Raw genomic sequence first — 21,214 nt, 5'->3', positions numbered from 1 at the left:
GTTGAAGAGGATTTCGTTCTCTTCTTTTTGGATTTTTGAAAAGTTAACAGCGGGGGATGGTGGGACCCTGACTTGTGCTACAACGGTAAGAAAATGGTACGGCCAGTTGTATTTTTGGGGTCGAATGTCCATGACCATAACTCCCATTTATTGAATTTCGACCAATCCTTATGGGCTTGCTGACGGGTTTCTTTAAGGATGGTTTGGGTACTACCCTGAACCTTACCATGCATGACAAAATGAAAATTTATAAATATATATATATATACACTAGTTTTTTTTTTACCCGTGTCACGGAGTTTTTTTATATTTTTTATAATTTAAAATTTTAATCTATATTAATTTTTATATTGTATATAAATAAAGAAATATATTCATAATCATTTATAATATGTAGTTTAAAATTATAAAAACTTTTTATGTATAAATTATTATAAAAGAATCTAAATAAACATTATTAAAACTTTAAATTATGAAAATAAAATTACATATAAATTTTAATGAGAAAGTTAATCTCATGTTCATAATTATATACACTTTTAAAAGTATATATTATTTTAGTATAAAAATTAAAATTTTCACACTTATGATATATCATGAAAGATTTTATCATATTTAATTTTGAAATTTTATCATATCAAATTTTTATGATAAAAATCTGATTGCTCTATCTTTTATATATAAAAAAAATTGATTATGAGAAGAAATCGTAAATATATATTTTATAATTATTTAATTTTAAAAAATTTTAAATTTTTAAAAATGTAGTTTATCAAAGTTTAATTTTAAATTAAAATAAAAAAATTAATATAATTTTAAATTTAGATATATGTGTAATTTTAAATTGAGATAAAATATTTTTTATTTTAAATGATAGAAAAATAAAGGCAAAAAATTTTATAAATAACAGTGGTTCAATCACAAATTTTATTTATTTAAATTTATGTGAATATTGATTTAGACGGGATATATTTTTTTATAGTTCCTAAGATTTAAGGATTTAACATTTAAAAATTATTTGAATTTTGTATTTTATATACATGAGTAAGAGTGATGTAAGAGATATATTTTATTAGGTTTAAATTAAGATAAATCTTATATACTTTGAAATTTTTGGATAAACATAAAATTTTAAATTTTAAAATTTTTAAAAATTAAATAATTTATTAAATAAAATTATTAAAAACTATCATATGTGTCAATAATATAAATTATTTACCTAAACGTTTATATAAATAAATTTTACCAGATTTTTATGTATATTATAATATAATATTATATATAATTATATAATCGATAATATATTATTTTTATCTGTAATTCTCTGAACTATGACATTTGGCAACATAATCTAGCTCTTTTTTTTTTTTTTTCATCCTGTCTATGCTTTATTATCATATTAGCTGCGTCTCACCTTTTTCTAATATTGTGCTGCTGGACGCTGTCATGTAAGCATGAGCTTTTTTACAAATCAGCTTCATCATTAGGCATTCATGAATTTATAAAATTTATGAATTGAATTAATTGTGAATATATAAATTTTATATCATTTAAAATTTGAGTTCAAATTTATATTTATTATATTTTAATATTTATAAATTTAATTATTCATGAATCTGTAACATCAATAAATTTAATTAATTATGGATGAAAGTCTTTTTACTGTTCATAAACTAACCATTCATGAATTTAAAATATTTATAAACTCAATTTAAATCTTGAGATTAGATTTAAATTTACTATTTACTAATTGTGAATCAAACCTAAATTAAATGGATTTAACTATTTATGAACTTAATTTTTTTATAAATTTATAATATTCATCAATCTAATTATTTGTAAATGAATCATTAAATAATATTAAATACTCATGATCAGTACATTAATTTTTTTTATCACAAAGATGGCAAGAAAATAACCTATGATTGACTAACTTGAAATGAAAGAAAATATAATGCACATTTAATCTTTAAACACAAATTACACAAATAAGAAACATATAATACAAACCTTTTTAGATGCAATCTAACCTAACTAATAAAGTTTTCTCTTCTTTGTATTGTAGTTTGTCAAATATATAAGATTGCATTTGAACAACCCTAACATATTTCTTACAATAGTAGGCTTAGATATCAAATTACTAAAACGATTATTTTTCTTTTGACAACAAACTTTAATTTAATTATTAAAGATAATACTATTTATGCTGCATTTTCTATTGAACTTTATAATTACATAATTTTTTTTTACTATAATACTTGTTTGAATATAATATTTATAATATGAATTTATAAATTACAAATAATATTTTTTTATACATGTTTAATTCCAATAAAATTTGTTTAAATAATATAATTAAAAAATAATATGAAAAACCCACAATAATACACAGGATGCTAGTTCTTTATTAAAAGAATCCATAAAGGGGTTAGAGAGTGATACTTGTCCAACTTTGTAAAATGATCATTTAATTCTTTCCAATATTATAAAATAACTATTTTATCCTTTAATCAAAATAATATAATTAAAATGTTAATAATAAAAATTAAAAATATATTAAAAGAATTAAAATAATATAATTAAAATATTAATAAAAATATAAAATATATTAAAAAATTCCCAAAATGCTTATATTTTGACAAATGTCCAATATTGTAACATGATCATTTTGCCCTTTCTATTATTATAAAATGACTATTTTACTCTTTAATCAAATTAAAATAACCTAACATGTTAATAATAAAAAATTTTAAAATATATTAAAATAATTCCCAAAGTGATTATATTTTGACACCTGTCCAATATTATAAAATGATCATTTTATTCTTTTCAACATTATAAAATAACCATTTTACTCCAATGAAACTAAAATAACCTAAAATGTATATAATAAAAAAATTAAAAATATGAAAATAAAAACATATTTAGAAAGTTTAGAATTCCTAAAGGTATTATATTGTGATACTTGTCTAGCGTTATAAAATGATCATTTTTCCTTTTTCAACAATATAAAATAATCATTTTATCTTTTAATCAAAATAAAATAATCTAAAATGTAAATAATAAAAATTTTAAAAAAATATTAAAAGAATTCCCCAAGAAATTATAATTTTACACTGGTCCAACATTATAAAATGATCATTTTATCTTTTCAATATTATAAAATAACTATTTTAATTTATAAATTTTTGTAGAACAAAACCCTATATCTGAATTTAACAATTTAAAAGAGCATAAAAAATGATTTTTGGAAGACAGATAAAAAAGTTGTCCTACAATAAAGTGCAAGGGCAAATACTATTATGTATTATTATATATAATTAGGATACTTGGCTTGGCCATTGGTTTTTTTTTTTTTTTTTCATTTTAACAGTTGTCACGAAGGTATGAGCCTGTGTACAATTTTATATAGATGTTAGATTTATCCAAAATTAGTGAAAAGAAACATGAAAATTTTCATTTTTCCTCTTTGATTATAATTCTTCCAACTAATTACCATAAGTCTCATAATCAAAAGAAATACTTAAGAGATTGGAACTAAAAAATGAGCAATATACCACGCTATTTTTTATATGAATGATTTATTGTTTTGCTTACATATGCTTTGATTGTTTTGATTTGTTAAAAAGGAATGATTTAAGTTTCATTAGCTCATTGATCTAGAAATATACTTGAGATCTCTTTTTTTTTTCTTTTATTTACATTTTTTGGGCCAAATTTTATTTGCATATTGAATGCATTTTACTTAATAACTTGATTGAAAATGAAATCATATAGTTCACCAAATAAAATATTGAAGTTCTTCTTAATCATGCTTTTAGAAAGAAACAAAAGAGAAAAATAGACACAATTTAGTTAGTCATAGCTCAACTACAAATACAACCCTACACCCAAATTGATCTATTATCTTCGACTATTCTTTACTTTCATGTTAGTACTACATACTGCAACACTTTAAAAATGAAAACTCAAATATTGAATTGGATAAATCAAGAAAAAGTATATCAACTATATAAGATTTAAGCACATGTTTGTACATAAGTGTGGCACATATATGAAGACCAAAGAATTTTAAAGGCTAACACATTTACCTCATTGTTACAAGAATACCTTTTGTTATAGCAAAACCATTGAGCTTCTTTGATTTAATGGGAACAATAATGGCATTTTTAGCAACAGAAGCAATCTGAAAACATGAAATAACGAAGGATTACCGTAACCAAGTTGAATGATAGGGTAATGATCTCTTTCATCAAGATTTTGCTTTAACAAGTTCATAGCACTTCTTATGCTTAGTGATGATGATGCTATCTTGAGCCTCTTGGTTTTTTGGGAACTTATTTTTTTAACATCATTTTTATGTCTCACTTTTTATTTTTAGCTGGTCGAGAGAAAAGAATGGTGAGAAAATGACAACAGCCAAAAGTTTACTGAGTTTATCTTCCAAATTTAATAAATAACAGTAACATAGACACATGGGATAGAGACTTTTTAACATACAAGTTAAAGTTGGTTTTCATTTACCATATACTTAAGAAAAAAAAACTTTGTTCACAAAGTAATGTTTTTGTTTGTGCTAAGTATCTGAGGTAAAACTCTGAAAATACAAGAAAGAGAAATAGAGCAGTTAAAGACAAAGGCTGAAATGATCCCAACGTTTATGCTACAACATTCAAGTCAAAGATTGGTTTAAGAAAGGAAAAAAATATAATAGAATAAAGGCTTAACAATTTAAGAGTTCAAGAGGCCTTAGAAATACCTAAATAGGACTATTTATACTTATGTGATGGGAAATTTTGTGCCTAGGCTGTTAGAGATCACCTTAGGGAACTAGGGTTGACTTTATAGGCCTGAGATAAATAGTAGTTAATTATCCACTCAAGGCACAACAAGTTAGTGTCTTAGGATATTAACTCATAAGTTGTTAAGGGGGTTGAGCTTACGTGGATCTCGAGATTTCAGTTGGTTTGAAATGTCAACTCAATCAAAATGACTAAAGTACCATCGCTTATCATTAACTTATATTAAAGAGGGAAAAACCTATTTTGCCTTTAAGACACTAAAATGCCTCAAACATTTTATCCCTTCATCAACTAGTTTGAGGATCTAAGCTATCGAAGATAGAGTTGATCAGTAATTATTTAAACCGAGCAGTTGATTAGCCGTAGATTTTTTTAGAGCTTTTATTTGATCGTGGCTATGACTTCAATTTACTAAGGTGGTCTATAAGAAGCACTGACATTAATAAGGTGGTAACATTACTTTGGTTTAAGGTGATATGGCTGACAGGCATTGGTATGAAATGGCTGGCATCATGTTCGTTGTACATATAACATACCCGATGTCTTATTATGTTTGAAGCCAATGTGATACTTGTGAATTTTTTCAATGTATTGCATCAAGTCCAATATAGTATAACATGTATGGCTAACATGATACTAGTAGGTTTTGCATGATGAGTTCTATATAATGGATGAACCAGCATGCTCCTTATGTAGATTCATTCAAATTTGTATTTATTAAGGAAAGAAAATTTGATGGTTCATTAAATTAGGGTTAAAAATATGAAGGGTCATCTTTGGTAATTGTTATGATGATGTGGCTTAATCTAGAATGTTTGTTTGATCTAGGACTTGGTTATATAAGGGGGCTTTTAAGGTCTCATTTTTCACCACCTAGACTTTTAAGCTATTAAGTTGATCAATTTTTACTGACATTAAATCTTCTAGCCTTATTTCATTCAACCTTCTTTTTCTCAAACTCTTCGATATATTTCTTTTTCCTTTTATTATGTTTTCTGATTCTAGCATTTTTAACAACTTTAAGGTATAAGTAAGAAGAGGCCAACTTAGCCAAAAAGTTTTCTTTTTAGATAATGAAGTCTTGTTTATCATTATAGGAAGGGGTTATCATTAAACTACATATTGGTTAAATCCAATGTCTATTGAAGGCCAAAAATAAATCAAGGATAATGTCCAAACAAAAGGGAAAATGTTTATCATAGGATGGACAAGCTTCTAACCGCAATTGATTTTGACTTTTAAAACTTTTTAGTTCCAATTGTCGTGGTCAATTTGGCTTTTTTATTTAACCTTCATTTTACTTTCTCTACTCACCTTCCAAATAATCTAAACCTTTCTTACTTTTTTTTCCCAACCTACTAGTAATCTGAGCTCAAAGTGTAGCTTTAGCTTAACTTTTGAGTCTAAAGAGTCTTCTAACTCTTTTTTGGCTTATTTTTCATTCAACGTAATGGAGGTCCTAACCTTGCTCAAGTTTAGAGACCTATTCACTCTTCATAAGCTAAATAGTTTGACAATAAGGCTTTTAAAGTTAAACAGGCTCAGAGCTCTAGCAAGTCGAAGAGAAAAATGATAGTAAAGGCAAGGCAAAAGCTACTAATGATAATGATGATGAAAACCTCGTCCCTTTCTATACCCTCTACCCTCTAGGTATAAACCCCAAAAATGTGATGAGGAGTTTAAAGGGCAAGGCCAATCCTTTGGATTATGCTAACTTATCCTTTGTTCATCACATCTCTATGATTAAAATCAAATTTTATTTTCTCAAATAGGGGTATAGTAATATGATGTCAACCTTCGATTATAGGTCATTACCCTTTTAGAATCTCATAAGATTTAGGTATAATGGGACTTTATAATGATCAGCCTTAGATTTTCTTTACATTTTTTATTGTAGAGCTTTTTTTTATCTTACAATTTAATTATTATTTAAATCACCTAAAATTCTTTTACGTGTATAGTATGATTCATATTCTTTGGAAAAAATTAGGTTTTCTCCCTTTTGTTTCCCTTTTTACAAAATTTTTTTATAATAAAAAAACACCCTAATAATAAGAGCTAATTTTATATGATAGCTTAGCCCTCGAAAAAGATTTTTGTCAATTGTCCAAGCCTAATAAAGACCTAGATGGTCCTTTTACTTCGTATAGAAAATGTTAAGGGAGTATAGGAAATTAATAATGGCTATCCATTTTTGAAAAAGCCAAGACTAGCTTATTAACCATAAATGAGCTTAGTGTTCGGGATACAATAAATGACTTCTTTAAATAGAGAAAGTAATTGATGCTTATGAGATTACCTCCCTTAGTGTTATTAAAAAGGTTAAATATTGGGGTAGGTGTTTGTTAACTTTACATATTAAGTTTGCTTTTGTTGATTTTGTTCTAACTCTCACCTCGGTTATGTTTTGTAGGCTTAAAAGGCAAATGTGCTAGCGATTTTGATATATCTCATTTTATACAACCTTTTAGAGGGAGAGGGAATGGCAAGGTCCCTTTTCAACTCAGTGCCTTATCTAGAAGAATAAAAATAATTGACCTACCACTTCATCAATAAGGTTGGATCAGTGGCAAGAGCTCGATCGTGTTCCAAAAGTTAAGTAGAAAAAAAAAACTTAATGGCCTAAAAAAAGACCAAGGGAGGAATCCTTATCCTTCAAGCTTGTAATCGAGCTCTAGCCCTTATTGGAGAGGGTCTTTATCAACATGAAATTTAACTCCTTGGAGAATGCCTATGAAAACCCTAAATGGTATAAAAGATCACACAGGTCACCTTGTTCGAAAAAGGTTTGTCTATTTGTGAGCTCGGTTCAATTTATAAATTAATATTGATTTTATTTGGTTATTACTCAGCTTGAGTTTTTATTTATAGTTTATGATCAACTCCCAACCTTTATTTATCAAAACATGGGACAAGACTTGATGCACTAATACTGAACTTTCACTGACTATTACAAAATTAAGAAAAACATTAGTATCTATGCTCATGACCTCAACTCTATCATTAAGGTAATGAAAGAGCTAAAACTCTATAAGTTGAGTTTAAAAAGACAAACGAAAAGCTTAAAAAAAAGGCCAAGTACTTGAGCCAAAAGCTTGATGATATGTCATTCCAAAAGCCATGGCTAAGTCTTTGTAGCAACAACTTAACTTCAAGCCAAGCGAGGAGTTGGCCAAGTTTGAAAGGTTGAAGAATAAGCTTACTGTCACGAAAAAAGCCGAGCAATGGGTTTTTGAGAACTTCCTTAAGTTTTATAAGTTCTACAACATGTAAATTGACTTAGCTAGAGACTAGGTTTTTGCTCCTTTGACTTAGCTCTAAGAAGGTGAAGCTACAGCAGCAATAGAAAAAGTTTAGGACAAAGACGACTTGGAGATCAAGCCCATTGTGAATGTTTCTTTTGAGGTAGAGGGTAAGACAGAGCAAGATGAAGAGCCCAAGGTAGAAGCCTAAGTTGGTGAGCCTTAGACACTAGCTCTAAGGAAGTAACTTGAGAAGGGGACTTATTGATTCGAGTAAATCCTACAAGCACACAGACTGTACAAGTAATAATAGTGACCTTTCGATCAAGATATTGTTCTTACAAAGATTAGCTAGAGATATCCTTAGCCTAAGTATTTATTATCACCACACATTTACTAAAGTTGGCTCAATCACAAATTGAACATGAAATGAAACTAACTATGAAAATAAATCAAATAAAGCAACAAATATCTAAACTAAGTAAAATGAGAAAATATACAAAGAACAGAAGATAAAATGAATTCTATAAACTAAGCATAAATTAAATTTTACTTCTACACTAATGAATGAAAATACCAATTGCAAAGAGTAATTAAAATAGTAGCTATATGAATATAACCAAAAATAACTCCAATAACTCCTTTAACTACCTTATAACTAGCTTCCACTTTTTAACAAAAGAAAATATAAAAATTGAACAAAAATTAATCAAAACAACTTGAAAATTAATAAGAATAGTAGCCTAACTAAAGGTAGAATCAAATTAAAGTAAGAATTAAAAGTTGAAAATGCAATTCAAAGCAACATTGAAAAACCAAGAGTAAGAAAGCAATTATGAGCAAAAAGACAAAAAACAATTAATGAACTAACTAATTAACAACAAATTTCAAATGAGAATTAAAGAACTAATCATAAAATACAGGGAAGAAACAAAAACCAAAAAACATTCTCAAAGTTGGAAAAATCGGCTCTTAAAAGAAAATTTTGAATCTAATTCATGTAAAACTAAATGAATATGACCTGAACATTGAAAAAGCATTAAAAAAATACAAGAAAACTTGAATTGAAGATGAAAAACTAAGAAAAAAATTGTAAGTTTTAATGAAAAATAGCAAAGATCGAATCTGCTTAAAAATTTTGGAATTGAACTATAACTTATAGCTTTGAACTAAATTGTGAAAAATGAATTAAATTTGAGTTAGAAATTAAAAGGATCATTAAAGGAACTAAATGAAAAAAGTAACTTAAAGAACAAGAATTGAAAAAAAAATGCAAGAAATAATTAAATGAAATTAAAACATAATCTAATTTGCAATAGGAGCTTACTGAGTTAAATAGAGAAAAATTTAGATCTAAAAACTTCTAAGAAGATTGAACTAGAACTAAGCTAAGGTAAGATTCATCAACAAATTTATCACAAAATTCAACAAGAAAATCACATCAAATAAAAAGGAAATTCATCTCAATGAATTAACAACTCAATTAGGACTCAAATCTAAAAAAAAAAAAAATAGGGCATGATAAAAAAAATCTATCTAAACAGCAAATAAACTCAAGAAAATAAATCCAAAAAATTAAAAACTAACAAGTAAACATGTAAAAATAAGAGTATAAAATATGTCAAAAGAAAATTGAGTACCTAGATGAAAAGCATATTTTTGCTCAACTGGTTTTCATGCATAACTCATCTCTTCTTTTGGGATTCAATCGTGACTTCCAAACTTAATCCAGAACTGTATGAATAGAATTTGTAAGAGATTTTTTACAAGATTATAGCTCTATGAGTTAGGAATCAATGAAAAAAAATAGACTTAAAACAAGCTATGATTCATCAAGTTAGTCAAAACACTGAGAAGAGGTCAAAACCATAAATGTAAAAATAGATTTGATGAACTTGTGAGATCAATGAAAATTGAAGCTATAAATGTGAAAATCTAGAAATTTCATTAAGAAAATATAAAAGTACATTGAAAATGAGTGCATGAAAGTTAAATTTGCAAAGAAAAACAATCAAATAAAATGTCAAACAAGACCGTTTGGATAGCAAGAAAATAAAATGTGCAAAGAAAGTAAATGCAAAAAAACTTAGAGAAAAAAAATCTAAACTCTAGCCTAAAAGTCTCTAAATGGCCGGCCTTCTTCCTTTATTTATAAGCAAATGGGAGATGCCTCAAGTCTCAAAATATCTTGCAAAAATATCTAAGTATAAGCAGTTTTTTAGATCCTTCTTTTTCCCTTGCTTCATGGTATATGCATGCTTGTTTTGCTCCTTAAACTTCTTATCATTTTCAAGCACTCTTCTCATGACTTTTTGCACTCTAAGAAGTAAAAATATTGACCAATAAGAAGCCTTTAAAGCAGGTTTGAATAGCCTTTTTTGAATTCCTAAAAGTGGCACCAAAGCATATTGTCACATGAGCCTTACACACACATCACATTTGGATTTTCTTCATTCTCTTTTGGTGCTAAACGTATAAGCTTTCTTTTCAATTTTTCTATCACATTTCAAGTCATAAAATGAACAAGTTTGACATTAAATTACTTAGAAAAATTCTAAAATTTAATCAACTAAAAATTAATTTCCAACTCCATATTGCACACATTACCTCTCAAGTATGTATAAAGATACTAGAAAGATACTAATGCATAATTAAGCTAAGAAAGATAATTCCAACTAAAAATTATGAGAACTGATACTTAAAATAAGGTTCCCTAAGATTCATTTGAGCTTAGGAAGTCATAGAAGAAAAGGGTAGAAAGAACTCTCTTAGAAGGCAATGTAATCCAATTACATTAATTATGGCTTTTGCTAGCTTTTACCATTATAATTTCTCCAAATTGAGTCTAAATTGCCCAAAGTTCCTCATTTTCTTTATTTTCACCTATAAATGAGATAAATGTACATTTAGAAGTATTTTTGCCAAAATCCTCAAGGAACAAGTCAAAATATAAAAAAAAAAAAAATTTGCATTAAAAATGAGTAAGAAAAGACTAAAATTATAGTTTACTCACTTAGGATAGCTTTTTCTTTTTCTTTTTGTTTATTTTAGTAATTTTTTGATTTGACCTTGTTCCTAAGTAGAAGATTGTAGGTTTGACCCTTACTTTGCACACCAATGTTTGTGCCAAGTTATCTGAGAAAGATAAAACCTTGAAAACACAAAAGAGAGAAAAAGAGCAATTAATGACAAAAGCTAGGGGTGGTCAAAGTGTTTGTACTCCACCGCTCAAGTCAAAGATAGGTTTAAGAGAGGAAAAGGAATAGGAAGGAATAAAGGCTTAAAAGTTTAAGAGGCCTTAAAAATATTGGATAAGCTTATTTATGCAAGTGTGATGGGGAGTTTTAGGCCTAGGCTACCCGAGGTTAGCTTAAAGGACTAGGGTTAACCTTATAAGGCTGAGCTAAGATGATAGTTGACTATCCATTTGGGGCATGACAAGTCAATATCCTGAGGTATTGGCTCGTAGGTTGTTGAGATCGCCGAGCTAATATGGATCTCGGTATTTCAGGTTGACCTGATATGGTTGCTCGAATAAATGACCAAAATACTTTACTTGTCAATTGACTTATACTAAAGAAGAAATGTCTATTTTGCCCTTAGGACAATTAAATGCCCTAGCAATCTTATTTGGCATTTTTCTCTCTATATTGTAACATGATATCTGGACATTTGAGTTGAATTTCAGCACTAAAGTGTGCTTTCTCCGGTCTCCATGTTACAATAATTTAGAAAATACAAGGGAAAATGCATAGATATATGCTATCAGGGGAGATGGAATGGCAAACATGATAATGATACATTCTATTTTTTAAATGGAAACTTGAAGAAGTCAAAATCCAGAACTAATTCATTTGGCTAGAATCTGATGGCTTTCCAGGTTTAAGAAATTCATAAACTGAATCTCCAAAAGGTTGGCTAGGAAAATTTTCACATGAGATATGCATGGGCAGTAAAATCCATTTTTTCCCTTTCATTTTTTTCTTTTGAATTCCTCGGTTATGTATTTAGTAACTAATGTTTCACTAAATAAAAGTAAGGCATGAACAACCTCAAATAAGATGATGGGAGAATAAGCATATGAATAATAATACAGAAAAAGGAATCTTACAAGGAGCTATTTATCAGCAAAGTTCAATCTTGTGTTTCTATGACTTAATGCTAGTAGAAATCAAGGATTTTATTCTTGAGCAATAAAAGCTACATTTTCCTTTGGGAAAATGAAGAAAGCACATATTTTAGTGGCTATATATAAAAAGAGAGTGATCTCCAACGCAAAGTTGTTGATCACCATCAGTCATTATTATGGTCTGGATGATAAGCACATTTATTGCTTTTTCATGTGTCTGTTGTAGAAGGTTTTAATCCTTCGAAGACCTTCTTCAAGAGCTGATGGTTCAATAGCAAATGTTACGCGCAGCCAATTTTTCAGCCCAACTGCAACCCCTACAAGAATTATTTCCATAAAAAATTAGAAGCTCAGCAAGCCACAAGAGATCAACCAGCAATCCTGTATAGATTTTTATTTTTATTTTTATTTTTTTTTCTTTTACCAGTACTAGATACATACATATAATAAATTTATGATGGCCTTTTACCTGGTAAAACAACCACAGATTCCTCTCTAGCCAACTTGAGACAGAAATCCATATCATCATCAATGTCTTCAAGTAGTGACAAATTTAGTTTTACCTGTAATGAAAATTTATCATTGAGATTATCCATGTTGGTTACTTAAAGCAAAAAAAAAAGATCTCAGATCTCATCAATTCCATGTCCTTACCATTATAAACATTGATCCCTCTGGTTTGTATGGACAAGTTATGCAGGGAATCTCCTTAAGTCTATCATAACATATGTCTGCAGCTTGGCTACAGAGGTTAATGATTTTTGCAAAGAAATCATCCTTCGTTTTTTCAAGTATTTGAGGAATTGCCCCCTAAAAGATGCACCATTTCATTGAGTATAAAATCATCAACAAAGGAAATAGAACAATGAATAAAACTATTTTGCAAATAGATAGTTTACTTCAATAGGAACTGTATATGCAAATAGATTTGCAACCATTGAAGTCCTGCTCAGTAGTCAGGATACACTCACACAGGAAAGCACATTAAAAGCACACATATCTTTTGCATGGCATAAAATATCTCTTCAGTTGCCTACCTGGATGAATGTTGGAGGGTCAGCAGAGATGTTGCAATATCTTCTAATGCTTTCTGCAATCTGACATTAAGAGACAGCAAATGTGCAATTCATTTTTCAGGAGATGATCAGCAAAGCAAAAGTGGGCAAGCCACCTCAGAAGGACATGGTTTTTCCATAATAAAATGCATTTCTGAACAGTGAAAAATTAACTTGGAGACTCACAATCTACTCTAATCTTTTATACTATCTTTATTTTTTGATTAGTAAATTGGCAAGGACAGCAGCTATAAGTTCTGGCCCCAGCACCATTCCATAGAGATTTACCATTTAGTAAACCAATCAACAAAACAATGAATTTCAGCAAACTTATCCCGAAATCTAAGTAAACATAAAACAGATACAGGTTTTCCCTTTGCTAAATAGGGAAAAATCAGGTCCAGCAGTTAACGGGTAACTAAGTTTAGGATGCATAAAAAAGAGTTGATCATTTTCGGCATCCACAGGTCAGAATGTTCAGACCTAATGGTACTTACTAATTCCTAATCCTCCTCCTACATGTTCATGCGTGTTAGTAAGGCCTGAATGAACTCTCTTTTTTTTTTCTTTCTTTTTTCCTAGTTTTCTTTGTTGTGGATGAATAATATGGCATTTGAAAAATTAAACAAAAGTTACAAGAAAATCTGAGCTGTAATGTGAATCATTATTACCTTATCAAGGCAATAATAGTTATATGAATTAGTAATATTGTACCAAAGCAATAAATAAGAGAGAGTGAGAAAGATTAATTACATACCCCAGCAGATTTTTGAAGAATGCCATTTGGATCACATGTCACTATCCAACCAAGACGCCAACCAGGGACAATCCATCTCTTTGATATAGACCCGAGTGTAAGAACAGGCACAATAGATCCAAACTTCCCCATAGGCAAAAATGGATTGCTCCCAAAAGTTAGATGGTCATAAACCTCATCAGCAATGACAAATATTCCAAGCTTTCTCGCTGTTTCAGCAATCTTAGCACCAGAAAACAAATAAATTAGGACTAATGCATGAAGATATCAGCAATTCCATATTCTGAAATGTTGTTTGGTCCACCTTTATATTCTATGGAGGCCAAAAATCTTACAGTATCAGTTTCAGATTCCGGAATTTGAGTATATCAATATCAGAACATCTTGGAGGCATGTTAATAAATCAGAACTGTAATTGGGAAAGCAATGCTGGCAAAGAAATGTTATATTATGTCATATTTGAGTTAAAATATGTATTGTTTATATTAGGCTACCTTTTTCAAGTGTTGATATGTAAAGACACTTCCACAAGGATTGCCAGGGTTAACAATGACCATGGCTACAGTGCTCTCATCTGCAAGAGCTTCAACAGCATCAAGATCAACCTCCCACCCTTTTTCTGGTATAAGATCAAAATGTCGTACTTCGAGGTTGTTAAAAGCAGCATGAGATTCATACATTGGGTACCCTGGCCTAGGAAGAAGAATATTTGCACTAGGACTAGCAAGGACAGAAATTATGACCTCGATTGAGTTATTGCAACCAGCCGTGAGGTAAACATCATCAGGAGATAATTGGTATGGGAGATCCTGAGACAGATATTCAGCTATGGCCCTGTCATGACAAATTGGAAGTGCGCTTATCAATCGAATCAATTAATTACGATATTTTGATAGTTGTCTTTCAATTTAAGGGAGGAAAAAATAACGTATAAATTAATTTCTTGTTATTGTACTACTGTCTGTTTTTCTTTTTTCTATAGGAAGGAAAGGACTAATGTTATTCACTTCAAAGTGTGCACATCTTCAGTCAAGAGTCTAAACAACAGTTAAATGGCAACACAATTTAGATATCCCAAACAATGACTAAGAGAACTCTTGAAATGAAGAAAGAACATCCAAAAGTTGAAGAAAACAAGCGATGCCACAGGTGAATTAATAGTATCCCCAACAGAATATAAAATTTATGCAATACAGCTGCTTATAACTTTCTCAGTCAAGGGCTCTATTTATTTTCCACTCCTAAAATGATCCAATCATGCAAATGTCTTGCAGAATATTAAACAATTCCAAAACAACTATAAATAAATATTGAACCTATTGGAAATAAAATGCAGAGAGATCATAGGAAAACTAAACAATAATCAAAATAAAACTAAACAACAGATGTGGCTAATGCATAAGGCACAGTTGCAGTTACAAAAGTATTTTTTTTTAAGCACAAAGGAAGTCATAGTTGAGATGGAGTTGTAGGTACTAGAATTCGAACTCCAAACCCACTGGATATCACCTTTTAATAATGGTTGCATAACTAATTGAGCTAAGATGTCACTTTTTAATAATGGTTGCATAACTAATTGAACCAAGTTTCATGTTGACAAAAGTCCATCTATAACTATTAAAAGAAGAAACAAAAAGCACACAACTAATAAGTTGTTTATAAACAATATGTTTGTTAATTTGTTTGCTATTGGATCAGAATATTCCAAATAAAATTAGGTGCATGTATTTGTTTTGCTTTTTTCTCTCTTTTCCGTCTGTTGTCGTTTTCTTTTTCCCCAAGATTCTGCCTTTCAAAGACAAATACAAGTCAAACCAGTACGCTTTATATTTAATTCTTCAAAATATGACTTTGAAAAAGGTTGCTGTTTATGATGATATCTGCCGTATTGAAATTCTCTTGCCCATTGTTTACCTTGAGGAAGAAGCATTGAAACACCCCTGACTATCATTCCCAGGATTTTAATATCTTTTACATGGAATGTAAAGTCTCGCTGAAAAACTATTTCTTATTCGCCCGCCACTAACAGCTTGCTGAGAGCCTGGAACTTTTCATACACCTCAATTACCATAGTTAATTTCTAGCAATGAAACCGCAGAAAAATTGGCATCTATAACAAATTTTAACAATATGAAAATATATAGCAAAAGGCCATTCGCCATAGTCAGTAATAACTTTTATGCAAGGAAAAACTGACAGAAACTCCTTCAGGCCTTGTCTCTCTGGAGAACCACTCATGTCATGTCAGTATCAAAGAAACACATCCTACAAAGACCCTATCTATCACAAAGAACAAAACATGAAGTCCTTGAAAAAAAAAAAAAAAAGGTGCCTAAGTGTTTTGCACCCAAAGTCATGGGCTATAGTAATATACCTTCTTGCTGGAAGAATACCAATGGCGGGAGAATAGCAGTTGAACTGGGCTGATCGGACAGCATCAACAATGGCATCCTCGGCTATAGGAGTGGTTTGAAAACAGGGAAACACGGAGGGATCGCCGTGGCCAAGAGGTATGGCAGTCTTAGTGTTATCGTTTCCTTTTAGATTATCGTTTAACACGTTGAGAACCCCTCGAATGCTGATGGCATCCGCTACTTCCAGTGCCTTGTTTCCTTTAAATGCCCATTTCTTTGATCCATTCTCCATCACTACTCGCAGTGTCAACTCAAGCGGCAAAGTTTCGTTTGGTGTAGGTTTGGTTAAAGGCGTTCGAAGTATTGGAAAATAGATTATTAAAGGGAGAGAGATCAGAATGGAGACAAAAATTACAAACAGAACAAAGTGCGTGCTGTGTCACAACTCAGAATAGATAAATAATGAAAATATTCGTTGACTTTTGACCATAAACATTGCATTCATCATCTAGCTATATTTTCTATAGTTTCTTCATAGAAAATGGGGAGTCGGATGTGGATTGACTAACCAAAATTCGGTTTTTTAAGTTTGGTTTTTTGAATTTGATGTTCAAGTTATTTGAATTCTGTCTGTTTAATTTATTAAGTTTTAAAATTACATAATTTAATTTTATATCATTTTGAACAAATTTTTCGAGTTTTAATCATTTCAAATTTTAATTACTTTGGTTTAAAATTATTTTTTAAATGAATTTCAAATAATTATTTTGTTTATTTATTTGACGGAAAAATAATCCTCTATTTATTTTCAAAATACTCATAGCATTTAATTACTTATAAATAATTTTTTCATTTCTCATTCAATACACTTTAAACAAGTATTTTTTCCTTTTCTCAAAAGTTTAATTCTAAGCTGTTCATAAATTTTTTTCAAAATTTTGAAAAACTCTCCTCAAAACTCCCATTTTTCAAGCCTTCCAATAAGCCTTCTTGAGCCGTTCATAACCCATAGGTAGCCTTAAATCCATACCAAAACCTTTGATTTTATCCTGAATCTTTACTTAACAAATCGTCAAAACCTCAAAGAAAAACACTAAAACACGACTCAACTGATAATACTCACATCTTTGATTGGTAATAGCCTTCATAGCATGCCATATTCTTCCATTTCACCAACTTTCCCTATATCAAATTCAAACTTTGTCCTTTTTAATCATCCCAAAACATTATATACAACCCTAACCTTAAATCAAAGCCTACCAGTCACTCAAAATTTCCCAAACTAAGACCAATTCACCTATTGAATTGTTAAAACTATCATTGACACCTTAAGATAATCCATTCCACATCATTTCCCTATTGACTAGTTTTGCTCAAATGTTGCCAAAACACTTTCCAAATTTCTACATATTTGTACCAATCCTTCCAAAATACTAAAAAAACTCATTTGAATCCTTTATCATGTTTATTCGAAAGTCCAAAACTCTGCTAGACTCAAGATTAGACCTTGTAGCCAAGAGTGCCCATGACAATCGATCAGTACTCCCACCAGTCGATTGGTCCATTATTGATCGTGTAACTAAAAATCGCTTGATGTTGTTGATCAACCTTGAGCTCAAATCCTAGCTTAGACTTCATCCATTTCATCTAAACACACTAATATCTTCGAATCTTGTACCAAGTGGTTTGCTCAAGTATATTTCTTAAATTTAGGCATTTTTCTGGTCTTCTTCATCAAATTATAAATATCTTGACATATTGTCCATAATCATATAACATATCATTGTAGGAATTCATGATAATATACCATATAGCCAAATGTAGGATTTACTTTACTATTTATGACTGTGAATACTTTCATATAAATCCATGCTTAGTATGCCATCTATTATCTTGTCATTTAGGTTAGGTAAAAGCAATGGGTTGTATTAAATATGTCATTAAGGCTTTCTTTGTTACATAAATTGTCATTACAATTTATCATTTAGACTAGCTTGTATCTTATGCTTCTTTGGTTACACTTTTCTACTCTATATTAAGCCATGAACTATTATATATATATATATATATAATTGATTGATAACACGATGATTTGTATCATTAATGATTGATAAACCATCTAAGGTTGCTAGCCCACATGTATCATTTTATATGCATTCATGATAGCATGGGACATATAAGCTATTCATATGAGTACTTGTTATCAGGGATAAAAAGGATAAGCATGCTCTTTAATCCATAGCTAATCGAGGTGTTGGTCAGAAATGGATAAGTAAAGACTGGATTTATCCCTGATAGGGTTTAGAACTTTGATTCCTCTATTATTTTATTTACTATATCCAAACTAAATTTCTTGGTAAAGATAGAACTGTGACCTCGAAACCAACATTGATTTTTGAGATATAAATAAATTGATTAACGACTCCTAATTGAATTTTATATTTCAACACTGAGACAAGTACTAGAGGTTAAACTTGCACCACTTATAGCATAAATCTAAGATTGGAAACATGCTAGTTCATGTCAATAAAGAGAATTGGATCTAGACATATATCTTTTGATGAAAGGATTTAAGTTTTGGAAAGCTGTCTTTATGTTCCTAAACTTAAGTGGAATTTAATTTCTCTTGATTGTCTATTTAAACAATGAAACAATGTTAATTTTATTAGTTTCTCAGTTTCTATTATTTAGAATAGTAGTGTTATTTGTTTTGGTTCATTGATAGATGATTTTATCTACTAAATCTTAAGATCCATACCCTGCATGACACATAAGTTAACAATAAGCAAGTGCATCAATCTAAAAGACAAAAAAAATCTCATCTAACCAAACATACTTATGGCATTTACATTTGGATCATATAAAGCCTAATATAATACAATTGATGATGAAAAATTGCTTTGGGGCCATTGGATTTTGAATTATGGTAAACTTGTGAATCCTATTTAGAAGGGAAGATGACAAAGTGGTGAACCTAGAATATAGTTCAGTTACTTCATATAGCTACCCTAAGAGGTGGCAACTAATAGGTTTGGTTTTCAAATTCTAGCACCTATAACCCCTTCTCTTATGGTTAGGTTATGGCCTCATTTGTATCAAAATAAAATCACAAAAAGGCCTTTTTTAACCAAAGAAGAATGTGACGTTATACCTATGGAATTGGTAGATACAGATGTATGTTGACCAATAAATGTATAGGTTCGAAAAGGGTTTAAGTACTTCATTACATTCATTATTGATTACTCAAGGTATGATTATATTTATCTAATGAACTATAGATCAAAGAGTTTTGAGAAATATAAAAAATTTAAGTCTAAGTTAGAAAGGCAGTTAGATTTAAATATAAAAAAACTTTGATCAGATGAAGTTGGTGAACATCTCTTAAGAGAATTCAAGGAATATTTAGTCAATGAGATCATTTTTCAGTTGATAGCTCTATGTAAACCATAACATAATGGTGTTGCAAAAAGGATAAATAGGACTTATTTAGATATAGTGAGATCTATGGTCAACTATTCTATTTTTGCTTATCTCATTTTAGGTGTATGCCTTAGAAATGACATTGTACCTTTTGAACTTAGTTCCATCTAAATTGGTGTCTAAAACTTCAAAGGAATTATGGTCGGGGTCATAAACCTATCATAACGTTTAAGTTTTGAGAACTAACCTATTAGACACAAAAAATATGGAGTTACCATAAATTTTTTTATATCTAGGTTTACTTGACCACTTATGTGAATCTATCCTTTTTAAATTTATCCTCAGTGTAAACCTAAGGTTCTTAAAAAGAATAGGTTTTGTCATTTTGGTCTACATCAACAAAACTAAATTTGGGAATCGATTACGTGCAATGAAGGTTTTAGTATCTCATTACGCCTAAAACTGATATCAAATTAATTATATGTTATTTTACCTAAGTTGTATCAAAGATGATTTTATATCATGCAAATCATGCAAAAAACAAGCAAAAATATACAAATCATATTAAAAATCATATTGGAATATCATGCAATAAATATAATATCATGCAACAATCATACCAAAAATATCATAATAAATAAACATGCAAAAATATCATGCCAATATCTAATAAATAACAATAATATAATAATCATGCAATAATATTAATAATCATGGAAATGTATATTAATAATCATGATAATATATTAACAATCATGCAAATAATAAATAATCATGCAATTAATAAATAATTATGCAAAATATAAAATATAATGTAATAATATAAAATATCATGCAAAAATTATAATGCAATAAATCTTAAAAACATGCAAATCATAAAAAATCCTATCAAAGTTTTTTCTTTTTCCTTTTCAAATTAATATGAGGAGAAAAATTAAAAGAACAAACAAAAAATAATAATAAAAAAGAAAGGAAAAAAGAAAACTTGAAGTTGCAAAATGGGTCGAGTTTGGAAATGAAAACCTATGTGGATCATTCTCTTGTCACTAAAATAGCAGCATTTCAATCTTTATGTTTATGCTTCTTTTTTACTTCATTCTTATTGTCCAAAACCTTTGTTCTCTCCATTATCTTTCTTCTTTATAACTTATTTAACTCAGCTTGAAATCAAGTGAACACCAAACCAATTTCTAATGAAGCCCGCTGTAGCATCCAACGATCGTCAGTTATCACCTCCATCGTTCAACCACCATCAACTTTCTCTCTCTCCTTCTTTTCTTATCTTTTGTGTTTAAGCTTAGATGAAAACCTGAAATCAAATACCAACTATCGTCATTTCTATCTTTCTCTGCCAACAGCATATCCCAAAAATTTTCAAAGAAAAAGCTAAACCAAAACCCTCCCTTTTTAAAAAAAAACTACCCATAACCAAAACTATACCCAAAACCCAAGTGG

General features: G+C 29.3%; 1 protein-coding gene across 1 annotated transcript; it reads right to left on the bottom strand.

Moving 5' to 3' along the window:
* Positions 1–12,101: 12,101 nt before the first annotated feature.
* LOC111290950 (tyrosine aminotransferase-like) lies at positions 12,102–16,772 on the bottom strand. Its single transcript, XM_022882474.2, has 7 exons — positions 16,360–16,772; positions 14,480–14,819; positions 13,986–14,207; positions 13,211–13,270; positions 12,828–12,983; positions 12,643–12,736; positions 12,102–12,490 (listed from the first exon to the last, which is right to left on the bottom strand). Exons 1-7 carry the CDS (start codon positions 16,629–16,631, stop codon positions 12,372–12,374), a joined length of 1,263 nt encoding a protein of 420 aa, XP_022738209.2. The 5' UTR covers positions 16,632–16,772; the 3' UTR covers positions 12,102–12,371.
* Positions 16,773–21,214: the final 4,442 nt, after the last annotated feature.

This window comes from Durio zibethinus, chromosome 16 (genome assembly GCF_047325235.1).
Source record: "Durio zibethinus cultivar Kanyao isolate XHJ-2024 chromosome 16, ASM4732523v1, whole genome shotgun sequence".
Lineage (NCBI taxonomy): Eukaryota > Viridiplantae > Streptophyta > Magnoliopsida > Malvales > Malvaceae > Durio > Durio zibethinus.
Note: the sequence above shows the minus strand (reverse complement) of the source record. Positions and strands in the feature narration are given on the sequence as shown.

Coding starts and splice junctions, on each gene's coding strand:
- LOC111290950 (XM_022882474.2), bottom strand. CDS start 16,631: ATGGAGAATGGATCAAAGAAATGGGCATTTAAAGGAAACAAGGCACTG. Junction 14,820..16,359: donor GGTATTCTTCCAGCAAGAAG/GTATATTACTAT, acceptor TTGTCATGACAG/GGCCATAGCTGAATATCTGT. Junction 12,984..13,210: donor ACCCTCCAACATTCATCCAG/GTAGGCAACTGA, acceptor TGCATCTTTTAG/GGGGCAATTCCTCAAATACT.